The sequence below is a fragment of the Hypanus sabinus genome, chromosome 13 (assembly GCF_030144855.1).
Source record: "Hypanus sabinus isolate sHypSab1 chromosome 13, sHypSab1.hap1, whole genome shotgun sequence".
NCBI classification, from domain to species: domain Eukaryota; kingdom Metazoa; phylum Chordata; class Chondrichthyes; order Myliobatiformes; family Dasyatidae; genus Hypanus; species Hypanus sabinus.
Genome location: NC_082718.1, coordinates 55,119,775 through 55,133,086, shown reverse-complemented (window position 1 = coordinate 55,133,086; position 13,312 = coordinate 55,119,775). Strand labels below are relative to the sequence as shown.

At 41.3% G+C, this 13,312-nt stretch overlaps 1 protein-coding gene across 2 annotated transcripts in view; it reads right to left on the bottom strand.

Moving 5' to 3' along the window:
- Positions 1 to 13,312, bottom strand: part of recql (RecQ helicase-like) — a 46,178-nt gene that overhangs the window by 26,652 nt on the left and 6,214 nt on the right. For both annotated transcript variants that reach the window (XM_059987646.1, XM_059987647.1), the window contains exons 2-5: positions 10,676 to 10,743; positions 8,340 to 8,537; positions 4,863 to 5,042; positions 2,248 to 2,354 (exon numbers count right to left, since the gene is read on the bottom strand). In XM_059987646.1, coding sequence (XP_059843629.1) covers positions 2,248 to 2,354; positions 4,863 to 5,042; positions 8,340 to 8,537; positions 10,676 to 10,691 — 501 coding nt within the window. In that variant the 5' untranslated portion in view covers positions 10,692 to 10,743. The remainder of the gene's footprint in view (positions 1 to 2,247; positions 2,355 to 4,862; positions 5,043 to 8,339; positions 8,538 to 10,675; positions 10,744 to 13,312) is intronic.

Genomic DNA, 13,312 nt, shown 5'->3' with positions numbered 1-13,312 from the left:
AAAATACTGTCGAGCTAAATATCACCAGGATTGGGTAGAGTACTCACTTACAAAATATGAAAGTCGAGCAAGACAAATCCTCAACCGCAGTTGGAAATTCATCTTTATGATACTCAAACATCATAGGCACATAAATATGCAGAGAAGGGGGATATGGTCAATGCACAGGGAAGAAAGATTAGATTTAAATGGAGTCATTGGTTTTGTTGTAGAGTACAACATCATGGGTTGAAAGGTCTAGTACTCTACCGTTCTATGTTCTCTCACTTCAGATCACAGCCTTGAAATGGCTTATGTACATTTTAGTAATTTTAACACAATGGCACAGGCCACCATTATACTGTCCCATAAGATTGCAATCTTCAGTTGTGAGGTTCACAGAACAGAACCGTGGCTCTGCACAGCGTCAGTTCCACAGTTGTGCGACTGATCTATTGCCAGTTCTTCCAGCTGCCAGCATTCAGCATCTTACAAGAGATTGTGGATGAGATTATTTTTAAAACAAAGAGATTTGTTAAATACAGTACCTGCCACATAGAGTGCTTCTACTACAAGAGTGGATGCTATAACTAAAGGGAGAACTCTCAACAGCAGTTCAGAAGGATCGGGACGGACGAGCTTAAAGCAGAACCCAGGACATAGATCCTTCATAGCTACAGCTATGCGTGCCTGCAGAAGGTTGCTTGGGATGGCTCTGTTAAAACTCATTATTCACTATGGTTTCCTTCAAGTAGCCTGATAGTTTGGAAAGGTCTTTTAAGTCAGTTCACCTTATTAATATGTCCAAAATCAAACAATTATTATATTTATGTACAGCATCCACAGATACTGACAAATCAATACAAATACTGATGGATAGAAAATGCTTAGTGGGATACGAGTTAAACACGGGTAAATGGGCTGGATATGGACAAGTTGGGGCATCAAGCCTGTTTCCATGCTGTGTAAGTCTACAACATGGCTTTGAAGTGCAAGGATATACACTGCACCACCTCTGTATCATGAGTGGCTGCATATCTAAATGCTTCAGACTAGGTTTAAGATCACAGTTAATGATAAATGGAAAAGCCCCTCTGAATGGACTAAACAATATTAACCATGTCAAACAAAACAATACTAAGATCAGAAGTATGCTACAAGTTGTTTGTTCACAATCCCCTTGATTTTTAATAGCTGTAAAAAAATAAATTACAAAATTGGAAGAAAAGGCGTGGATTGCCGAGTGTTTCAGTTAACCAATACCAATCAACCATTCTCTCAGTATGAACCAATGAACTGGACATTTGTTGCACTCACATCTTCTGAGAGGTTATGCTTGGGAAATTACTGCTATCCACTGCCTCAAATACTTCAAACAGAAAATACCAGAAATAGGTAGTAGGAGACCGTTCAGCAGAACTGTCATCCAAACTTAGTTTTGACCAAAGGTGTTTAATGTGAAATATTAACTCATTTCCTCTCTCTACAGATGCCGCCTTGATCTGCTAAGAGCTTCCAGCCTTTTCTACCCTTGTTTCTGACTTCTAGCATCTGCAGTGTTTTTAATTTAATCTTAACTCTCAAAAGGGTATCTGGGAACACTATGAAAAGGGCAATTTCCTAAATTAACCAGAGGATTAAGGATCTGAAAAATCATAGTGCAAAGTCTGAATCAAAAAATTTGAATATTAAATGCAACTTCAATTCAAATACAGAAATGTTAAAAATAAATAAATTATAGAGGGAGAAATTAAATAGAATAAAAAGGAATTTTAAGATCATGTTTTATTTTCATCACTAACTAAAATATGCATTAATAAGATGTGTAAAAGTTAATTTTCAGTACCAGAAAAGTTAATTTGCAATAATTCAGGCATATTGGAACGGACACATCCTAACACTTGCTGTGGAGTTTAGTGTATACCCTGACACTGGAATTTCTCCTTATTCTGTGCAACACAGTGCAAGTTGGAGAGGTACTAGAAGACCAGAATTAGTGATGAGTAGAGCCTCACACAGCAAACTCCAGATCGATGTATTTAAATATACATGTAGACTCACTAGAAGTTGCTGACATCATGGTTCTTTCCATTCTATTACTTCTGGTGTCCATAGGACCTTGTGTGTCAATTGAACTACTGTGTTTATTCTACATTGGCACTATAACCACCTTTCTTAAAAAAAACAACTCCTTCCTAGACTGTGATGCATCTTCAGATCCTTAAGCTGAGTATCTGAAGATGTTAAACAAATGCAGACCTTTCTTACCTTTGTGCTGCTGGAATTCACCATGGTGGAGGGGATGTTCAATTGTTCAAGAACCATTAATTGATCTTCCATCAATGAGATCAGTGGACAGATTACCAAAGTGAATCCTAATCAAACAAATAAGCCATTATTTCCCTCCGGCCAACTTTTAATATACTGCAGTTCCTGAGCATTTCTTCATCAACATTACACTGGGCCAGATCGTGCTAAATCTGATCACCACTCACCCTCCCCACCAGCCTGCCCTCAGCCAGCTGGAGTGCAGAAGACTTATCTCACTGACCTCTGAACTCTGAGGCCAGGCAACAAGAGCTCAACTGCAACCAAGTATAAACGGGCAAAGTGCTAAATGCTCAAGCCTTAACTTAAAGGCTCTGTCAGAAGTCAAAACCTGGGAGTGGAGCTTCAGTCTCTGAATTAATGAATATTCAAAAAGTATGATGACTGTAACATTTAACATGATTTTTTGAAATTATATTCAAAAATTAAAAATAATTAAATACATTAAAATAAATAAAACAATTTAAAAAAAACAACCTTAAAATTGTCAAAGATTAATAGAAGGCTCACCAACTAAAGGCCAGCAGTTTCACCAAATCTATCTCACCAAGGTTTGTTCAATTAATGTGGCTAGCTTCAGAGTATACTTGGATAGTTGATATGTGAAACATGCACCTCAGTTCTGCTGTATAATTGTGTCAATGAAAAGAAACAAATGAGGAACCACCACAAAAACAAATTTAGTTGTAAATCAGGTGTTACTCAGAAACAGTGCTGGAAGTCTCGTTACTAAAAAGATTAAAATCTCCACACATTTATTTTAACAGTTAAACCTATTAAATTGATATGATTTTTCTGGCTGTGGAGTAAACTTTGCTCAGCAGAATTACTTTAGCTATTGAATTTGAGGATCACGTGTTCAAAGCTTTACTTCAGGGACTTGGCTGATATTTTTCATTTCATACTCAGGGCTGCACTGGCAGAAGTGCCTGATGTAGAATGGGACATTACACAGAGGATTTTCATATATGACAACTGTAGATAAAATATCCCATACTGCTACACAAGGAATTTAGGAGCATTCTGCCAGCATCTTGGCTAATGTGCATCCCTCAAAAATGGATTATCTTGGGTTTCTGCAAGGATCCTACCACAAAGCACATCTTTCCCTCCCCTATTCTCCCCTTTCTGCAGGGATTGCTCTCCTAGCACTTATCCCAGTAAGCAGGAAAATGCCTCACATGTCCCTTCACTTCCTCCCTCACCAGCAAACAATCTTTCCTGCTGAGGCAACACTTCACCTTCAGATCTATCGTGCTTATCTACTGCAATCAGTGCAGACTTTTCTACATCAGGAAGACCCAATGTTGATCGGGGATCGCTTCATCGATCACCCTCATCGATCCACCACACAGGTGTGATTTCCCAGTGGCCATCCATTTTAATTCTACTTTCTATTCTCATTCCAACATGTTGATCCATGACCTCATCTACTGCCACAATGAGGCCACTCTCAGGTTGGAGCAGCAAATCTCATATTCCACCTGGGCAGCCTCCAATGTGATGCAATGTGATACTTCTGGTAATTTCTCCTCCCTTTCCTCTCCTCTCATTTTCCATCCCCATACTGGCACCCCTCTTACCCATTCTCTTCTCCTCACACCCCTATCCTCCCTCCCTCCCTTTCTCCTCATGGTCCACTCTCCTCTCCTATCAGATTGCTTCTTCTGTAGCCCTTTCCACCTATTACCTCCCAGCTTCACACTTCATTCCCCCTTCCCACTCACCCACCTTCAGCCTCACCTGGCTTCAACTATCACCTGCTCCTCTCACCTTCTTATTCTGGCTTCTTCTCCCTTGCTTTCCAATCCTAATGAAGGGTTTTGGCCTGAAATGTCGCCTCTTTATCCCTTTCCATAGATGCTGCCTGACCTGCTGGCTTCCTTCAAGTGTATGTGTTACTCTGGATTTCCAGCATACGCAAAATCTTTTGTGTTTATTATCTGGGGTTTTATGAACTCCAACTATAAGCAAGCTGGCTGCCATTTTTGTCTGCATAACTGTGGCAAAACCTCAAAAATAATTCATCGTATCTGAAGAGTTCAGAAACATCCCGAGGATTTGAAAAGGTGCCATAGAAAGTCTTTGTCACATTTTCAGGTTAGTTCCCCCGATGTGTGCAGTAACTATCAGCTTGAGATGAACATATTGAAGAATAGTGTAAGTAGAGAGAAAAAAAATAAGAATCACATCTCAAAATAACCAAAAACTCAAAACCAAAACTCAAAATAATTTACAACATAGGCACTTCCCATTTTGGTTTGCAGCATAAGTTACAGCGTTGTGGAAAGAACCACTGCCTCCAAGTTCAATTGCCCCATGTTGGTTTCTCAAGGGCAGAGATGATCCAACATCTCTGGAAGCTGGAAGCATTTCCATCAGGATCCACACGTATCATGATTTAACCCTTTTTTTGGGAGAGGAACACACTAATTCTGGATCTTTTTCTTCAGAGGATCTGATTTGACACTGGCACTACACAAAATGATGTTTTTCTTGTGGCCAAAACAAAAGGAGAAATGCAATTTCTCAGCAAAGGCAGTAAATATACATACCAGGGGAGCAGACAGCTGGCAGCTCATAGCACAAGCTCTTCCCACCACCAGTAGGCATTATCAGGAACAGATCCTTCCCTGCCATGGTGACATTGATGGCCTGAAGCTGCAGAGGTCGGAACGACTGTAGCTTGAACACATTCTTCAATACCTCATCAACTTTCTGAGACCATGGAAAATCTAGCCGGGGATACAATAGTAGGTAGGTACGTTATCCAAATGAACTATCTGTCCACTCATGATATAGTGCGAAAATTGTGAAGGCTTTGATGAGACTAACCTGGACACAGGAATACTCTGATATACTGCTTTCCAATTGATTGGAAACTATGACAGTTCTGGAATTAATCAGCAGGTAATGCTTCCCACCTTCCTTTTAAACTTGCCAGCACTCTGATTTCCATGCTTCCTTTAACACACACTTGGACCATCTTTCCTGTGCTTCCATTAAACAAACTGATACCCCATTTTTTAGTTCTCTTTTTCAGTACACAGGGGCCACCTGTCCTGTACTCCCTTTACGTATACCAGTGCCCAGTTTCCAGTACTCCCTTTAAACACACTGAGTCCTGCTCTTTTTACACAGAACACTGCAGCACATTACAGACTCTTTGGCCCATGATATTGTACTAATAATTTAATCTAAGATGAAGCTAACCTTCCTCCAAAAAAACCCTCTATTTTTTCTATCATCCATATGCCCATGTAAGTTTCTTACGTTACGTACTCGTGACACATGACAGTGGTACCCTTGTCACGTGACTGGAGTTGAAGCTATACTGGACTTGAGGTAATGGTCTTGTGATGGTGGAGTGATGTCATTTTCCTGCCAGTAGAGATCATGTGACAGGTTTTTTTTTACAGGTTATAAAAGGAAGACCCCACCCTGTGAGGAGGGGCAGTTCGTGGCTGGATTTGCCAAGTTGACTTCATGCCACTTAGTGATTTAATGTGATGACGCAGTTTAGTTGAAGGATGAAGTTTTTATCTAATGCCTAAAGTTTAAAAGGTCATTGCCAGCAGTTTCTTTACAATACTGCTAGTTCAGAAATCAGTGGAGAGTGAAGATCGGAGTTCGGGAGTTAAAGATCGAGGAGAATCGATTTACGACGGTGAAACTGGTTCGACCTTATTTATTCCTTATTCGAAAGGAATTCGTGGACTGTTCTCGTGTTAATCTCTGCGGGATAGCAGAAGATTGAGGACAGTGTGATAAAGGAAAGGTCAGTGCCTTTAAGCCGTTTCATTTTGTTTCGTAAATTCTTCGTGGGAAAAGTTCGACGTCAGGAATCGAAGCAAAACAACGTGAAAGAGAATTTAAATCGTCTTAAAAAGTCTCTCCCTTAAATGGACTGTGAGCATTTTGAACTTTTGGCAATACTACGTTTAAGAACTGTTTGAGTTGCATCGCTTTAAGAACTGTTTAAGCTGCCTCACAGCAGCTGATTTCCAGTTACGTTAGTGTTTGTTTGCTTTTGGGGGGGGTTTGTTTTCAGTGTTTAATAAACATGTTGTTTGTTATAAAAACCCTTGCCAAACTCATATATTTATTGTTGCCTGAATACGTAACACTTAAAAGCCCCCTAGTGTATCTGCCTCTATGCCTGGCAGGAGGGCATTCCACACACCCACCACTCACTGTGTAATGAGCTTCCTTTAAACAGGTTGGGGCTGTTGTTTCCCAAGCTCTCTTTAAAAACCTTGCAGGCACCTTCAAATTTACATCTTTTAACATGCACTTTATTTGCCCTACTGAGATGGATTCGCTCAGTGTTTTTGCTCCAATCCCACTTCATCAGCTTCTCAAATGCCTTTCGAGTTCTCACCGTTCCAAATTTCATGGTCTCCGAAAATTAAAAATCCATGTTTTGAATTCCCAACTCATCAAATGAAGACTATGGGGGCTCTACTACCGAGTCTTGAGAAATGCCACCATCCACCTTTCCCTAGCTGAGAAAAGGCTACTTCTCACAATATTCGTTAAATACATTGTTAGCCAATTTTGTACCACGTTTCCACTACTCCTTTTATCCAATGTTGCAAATATCTAACTAAAAAGCAAAAATCTAATGATGCTGGAAAGCTGAAATAAAAGCAGAAAATGGTGGTGACAGCTCAAGGCCACAAGACACAGGTGCAGAATTAGGCCATATGGTCCATCATAGCCATTTCACCATTTAGTTATGGCTGATTTATTATCCCTCTTAACCCTATCCTCTTGCCTTCTCCCCTGAACCTCTGACACCCTTCTTTAATAACAACCTACCAGTCTCTGCTTTAAATATACCCAATGACGCCCTCCACACCTGTCTGTGGCAATGAGTTGCAGGTTCACCAACCTTTGGCAAAAGAATTTGCTCCTCATCTCTGTTCTAAAGCAATATCCATGGAGAAAGAAATAGGCTAATGATTGATATCAAGGGGAATACCATCAAAAAGTGTATTGCGCTGATAAGTCATTGATGTACAACATTAACTCTTTCTTCTCTGCAGATCTGCCTAATCTGCTGACTATTCCCACTGTTTTATTTCATTATTGCCATCATCTAAGGCTATATCCACACTAGACCGGATAAGCCGGTTTCGCGTAAAAACAATAGGCGTCCACACTTTGCGTTTTTAAAAGTATCTCTGTTTACATTGAAACGGAGATTTTGGCGAATCTCCTCCTACTGCGCATGCGCAGGACATCACTACCGAAAACAAGCAACCTGTTTGGTGTCGAATCTCGGTGTGAAAGTGTGCATTTGTGTAGTTACAGACTAGAAAAACTTAAAACGACAGACAGCTGCTGGCTGTCGCGCAGGAGAACTTAAAAGTTTTTTTAAAAAACAAATACAGGAGCGTACGGAGGCAACCGACAGGGAGTTCATAGACAGATTGACCCGGCTGACGACGAACATTGAAAAACTGACTAACTCTGTTGCATTAATAAAGCCCCTTGTTAAATGTATAAAACATGTCTGCATCAGTGTTATTTTGTATTTCCATACAATGTTACATTAGGCTGTTACACGTCCATTGTCAGAGAAGTGCTTGCATAAATAGGTAAACCACCTTCATATGAGCGAGGACAGAAAACAGGGCAAAGTGAGTATACTTATTTATTCAGTAAGTTATGAGTCAAAGTATTTGGTGAGTACATTTCTAACTCTTCTGGCTTCAGTCTCGTTGTTGTCTGTTCTGAAATTGTTAGGTAGCATTCAAGAAAACAATGAAATAGCACGCTGCCGTCTGCCAGTGTTTGTAAAAACAAAGAGAAAAAGCTTCGGTTACGGATTTATCCAGTGTAGTGTGGATGTAGCCTAAAATGATATTTGAAAATCCAGGTGTACAACTTCAATTGCCCTCATTAACATCACAATTAATTGGAAGGGAGGGTGGGGAATATCCCTTGGGCCAATGCAAGCCACCACATTAGTGCAAAGACTCTGCTAACATTCAGAAGAAAGTGGGCCAGATCCCAGTTCACCATACCTTTCTTGTCCCAGTCCTCAGCAGATGCCTCTGGTGCAGTGCTGGATCCCGCCTCATGATCCCCCCTCAGTTTCTTTAGTTTTTTGCTTAATCGCTGCTTCCTCTCCTGCAGGGCCTGCTGCTTTTCCAGTAGCTCTTGTATCTGGACCTCCAAGGTCTTCATCTCACTGTCAATCAACATCAGTTCCTCCTGCAAATCTACACATAGAGCAACTTTCAAACTAAAATAGTCATGTTATTCCATCTTTTGCAATGAAACAGACTACAAAGACACGGGGACATTACTTGGAGACAAGCTGCTGACAGATACTCCCATTCCTACTGGATGCCTAGACTGAGTGGGCAGCCAGAGAGGATGGTGGCAGTGGTGGTGAGAATAGCCTTGGAGTTTGAAGAGAATTTGCCATTTGCAGTAGCCCCCTTTATGTGGGAAAAAAAACCAAGAAATTCCAAAGTAAACAGCCCCCAGCACATTGCTGACTGAGTTGGTTGTTAACACAAATGATGCAATTCACTGTATGTTTGGATGTACATGTGATAAATAAATCTGAGTCTAACAATGGAACATGCGCAGTACACAACATTTTGTTGTATTGTTTTGGGCAAAGACAACAGTTTGTTCGAATATCATGAGATAATGGGAGTACAGTATGATTGACTCATTTTTATTTTATCACTGACTCCATGTGAGACAAGAGACTTCAGAATTGGAGTTTAACAAATTCTAAGGGGAATAAGAATGTCTTCTCCTCCACTTCAATTAAACAGTATCAAAAAGGAAACAAAGATGTTTCTTCCGTCTAATTACATCAACGATTAGTTGTAAGCACAAGGCCGCATTTTAGACATATGTTTGTGGTACTCAAATGACATTCCTGGAATTTGAGAGAGTTCCATGAGGAGTTGGGCATTTAAAGCATGAGGGTTCTACTGTTTTTACCTCCAGAACACAGGGCTGATATTATCTTGTACTATTCAGACTGGAGTCTCTTTATTGGCTACAAATGGAACATTAACCAGCCCTATGGTCCAAGATCCAATCCTCAAAAGAAGGGAATGGGATTGTGGAGATGGAACAAGGGTGCTCCAGCCAATCACCTACGCAGAATTTCACACCAAAGATTGAAACACAAAGGTTGATTGGAACTCCAGAAGTCAAACCCAATGGCCAAACCCTGAAGACCAGAGGCCTGCCCTGGGGTTGGAGACAGTGTGTGGCTGGGCAGGAGGGAGAAAAAGGGCAGGTTTTGCTGTTGTTTTGTTGCCTGTAGTGCTTTGTGTTGTCCTGCCAAGCAAACTATGTAGCCACCAGAATGTGTGGCCACATTTGTGGACTGCGCCGCCACAAGTTGTTGTTAACACAAACAATACATTTCACTGTAAGTTTCAATGTATGTGTGATAAATAAATGAATCCGAACCTTTCTAGCCACAGTCATAGGAGCCTGAGGTTTGTCATAAAATTTTTCCTAATAACCAGGGAGATTAACCACTGGTGGCTACAATAAGGAGAGGTGGCATAGTATACTAGTGTTACACCATCAGTTGTAATGAAACCAGAAAATAATTGCTTGAGGTAGACTTCAGATGCTGCCATTTGGCTCCTGCTGGCAGCTCAGTCCTGACCTCTGTTCAGTGTGGAATGTGCACACTCGTCAAGTGACCATATGGGTTTCCTCCCAAAGTCATGCAGATCACACAGTTACTTGGCCTCTTTACAATTGCCCCAAGTGTGTGGGTGAATGGTATAATCTGGGGAGAGTTGATGGGAACAGAGGCTGAATAAAATGGGGCTAGTGTAAATGGGTAATTGATTGTTAGCATGGATTTGACGGACCGAACAGTCTCTTCCCACACTCAATGAATTTCAATTCTCAAAGGGTGGGAATTCTCTACCTCATTGTGGCTACAGAAGGAAGCATTTCAGATTAAAGGAGGATCACGGTCACCGGGAATCTGGCAGTAGAATGTCGTTGGGAGCAAAGGTCAGATCAGCAGAATCCCACTGAACATGGAACAGGCTCCGGAAACCACTCGGCTGACTTCTTATGCCCTCAGTTCAAAATTCTCAATTCACACCTTAGTGAGTAGCATAACTCCCCCTAAAATCTAAATAAAACTAGGAAAGCATCCACACCCTAAAGTGCTAACACAGAATCTTTAGACAGGTGCAGGAAACGTGCTTCCAAATTTGAGATTAAACCTGAAAGCCAAGAAAGGTGACCTTTTGTCCCAGAAGCTAATGGCGAGAGCGGTCACATGCACCAAAACCTGAAAGACCGCAGAACCTTCAAAACTTGGCTCTCACAATGCCATGCTGTAGAATGCTTGACTCACCTGAAATATCAGCCATCCTTGAAACAGAGTAACAACCACCTTTCAGAGTACTGATATACCTTCAAAGCCTGCAAAACAATATTTTATCACATAAATTTCTGAACAAGGATATATGGCATTCTTAGAATCATTCGATGACACGTCATTTTGAAAAACTCTCTCTCTGCAGAACATCTCCAAGATTAGTGCCTGTGATGCAGTTTCCAAGCCACTAGGTGGAGATGACAATGATGCTGAATGTTGTAAAGTGAACAAAGTCACAGGACAGACACTGAAGCTAGTGCATACAGAAGTGTTTTATTCAACAATGAGACACTCTTGGAGGGAGAGGCCTGCTCGACCCAATATTAAATGACATTTTATATGCTAAAGATCAAAGGTAGCAGTAGAACAATTCCATAGGTACAACACATAGGTACAATGCTTCCTTTGAATTGCATATAATTATCACACCTTCTTTGCACCCACACTTCAGACATGCAGAATGAACTTTAATCAGAATTATCTGGTTTTCAAATAACTGGTGTCCACAGCTCCAGGAAACCATTGTCTAGGGCTGCATTTTAAATGTAACCTATAATCCAAGTCTAAAGATAGTTTGCTGAAGTTAATATTTGCAATATACCCCAACTCCAGAATATGCCCTAACACTGTATACAATGCATTATAGATCCCAACTAAGCCCATGACCAACACAGATAACATGAACTCCATTTCAGCCCATGGAGCTCAAAATCAGGTTTATTATCTCAAAGTCAAAGGCAAAGTAAATTTATTATCAAAGTATGTATATACTCAAGGCCACTTTATTAGGTACAGAAGTGGAACGCAGTCTGATGTTCTGCTGCTGTAGCCCATCCTCTTCAAGGTTAGACACGTTGTGCATTCAGAGCTGTTCTTCTACATGCTACTGTTGTAATGTATGGTTATTAGAGTTACTGTTGCCTCTCTGTCAGCTTGAACCTGCGTGCCCATTCTCCTCTGACCTCTCGCATTATGAAGACATTTTCGCTCACAGAACTGCTGCTCAGTGGATGTTTTTTTTTTTGTTTTGTTTTACGTACCATTCTCTGTAGATTCTACAGACTGCTGCGTGTGAATATCCCAGAAGAGAAGAAGTTTCTGAGATACCTGAACCACCGAATCTGGCACCAACAATCATACTAGTCAAATTCACTTAGGTCACACTTCTTCCCCATTCTGATGTTTGATCTGAACTACAACTAAACTTCTTGGCCATTCTGGCATGCTTTTATGCGCTGAACTCCTGCCACATGATTGTCACCATATACTGCCCTGAGATTTATCTTCTTGCAGGTACTGACAGGGAAAAACAAAGAAATAATATAGAGTTTATGAAGAACTCTAGATAAACAAAGACTGACAACCAATGCACAGAAGACAAGTTGTACAAATAAATCATTATTCACAGAACAAATAGTTTTTTTTAATCCAGGTGGCCCACAGGAGTGCCATGGAGTTCAGTAGCTGGCTAGTCATGATATTCAAGAATGATTTGTTATGGGGGAATGGAAATTGCCAGAATGCAAAGCAGCTCCAAAGTGAGGTGTGTGCCTAATTCCAAGGCAAAATCAATACAATGTGGATCAGTGTTGGGTTATTCTTTTTGTGTTTTTATTAACAAAAGGATAGATTATGAATGAATTCAATTGACTTTACTTTTCCTCGTAAATGTCTGGAATTAAGGGGAGTTCACAACTACAGATGCGCTGGGCTTTCTGCAGCACTCTCTGCAGAGCCCTGCGAATAAGGGAGATACAGTCCCCATACCAGGCAGTGATGCAGCCAGTCAGGATGCTCTCAATTGTGCCCCTGTAGAAAATTCTTAGAATTTGGGGGCCCATACCAAACTTCCTCAACCGTCTGAAGTGAAAGACACGCAGTTGTGCCTTTTTCACCACACAGCTGGTGTGTACAGACCACGAGGTCCTCGGTGATGTGGATGCTGAGGAAATGGACGCTGTTTACCCTCTCAACCTAAGATCCATTGATATCAATGCCATCACCATTCCTCCTGTAATCTACAACCAGCTCCTTTGTTTTTGCGACATTGAGGGAGAGGTTGTTTTCCTGACACCTCTGTGTCAGAGAGATGACTTCTTCCCTGTAGGCCACCAGTTTATTGTTTGAGACAAGGCCAATCAATGTGGTGTCGTCGGTAAATTTAATTAGCAGATTGGAGCTGTGGGTGGCAAGACAGGCATGGGTACACAGGGAGTAAAGGAGGGGACTCAGTACACAGCCCTGAGGTGCTCCTGTATTGAGAGTCAGAGGGGTGAAGATGAGGGAGCCCACTCTTACCACCTGCTGGCGATCTTACAAGAAATCCAGGATCCAGCTACACGGATCAGAGGCAGCATCTCCAACACCATCACACTGAGTACAGGGGACCCCAGGGCTATATGCTCAGTCCACTGCTGTTCACTCTGCTGACCCATGACTGTGCTGCAACACACAGCTCGAACCACATCATCAAGTTCGCCGATGACACGACCATGGTGGGTCTCATCAGCAAGAACAACAAGTCAGCTTACAGAGAGGAGGTGCAGCGGCTAACGGACTGGTGCAGAGCCAACAACCTGTCTCTGAATGTGAACAAAACAAAAGAGATGGTTG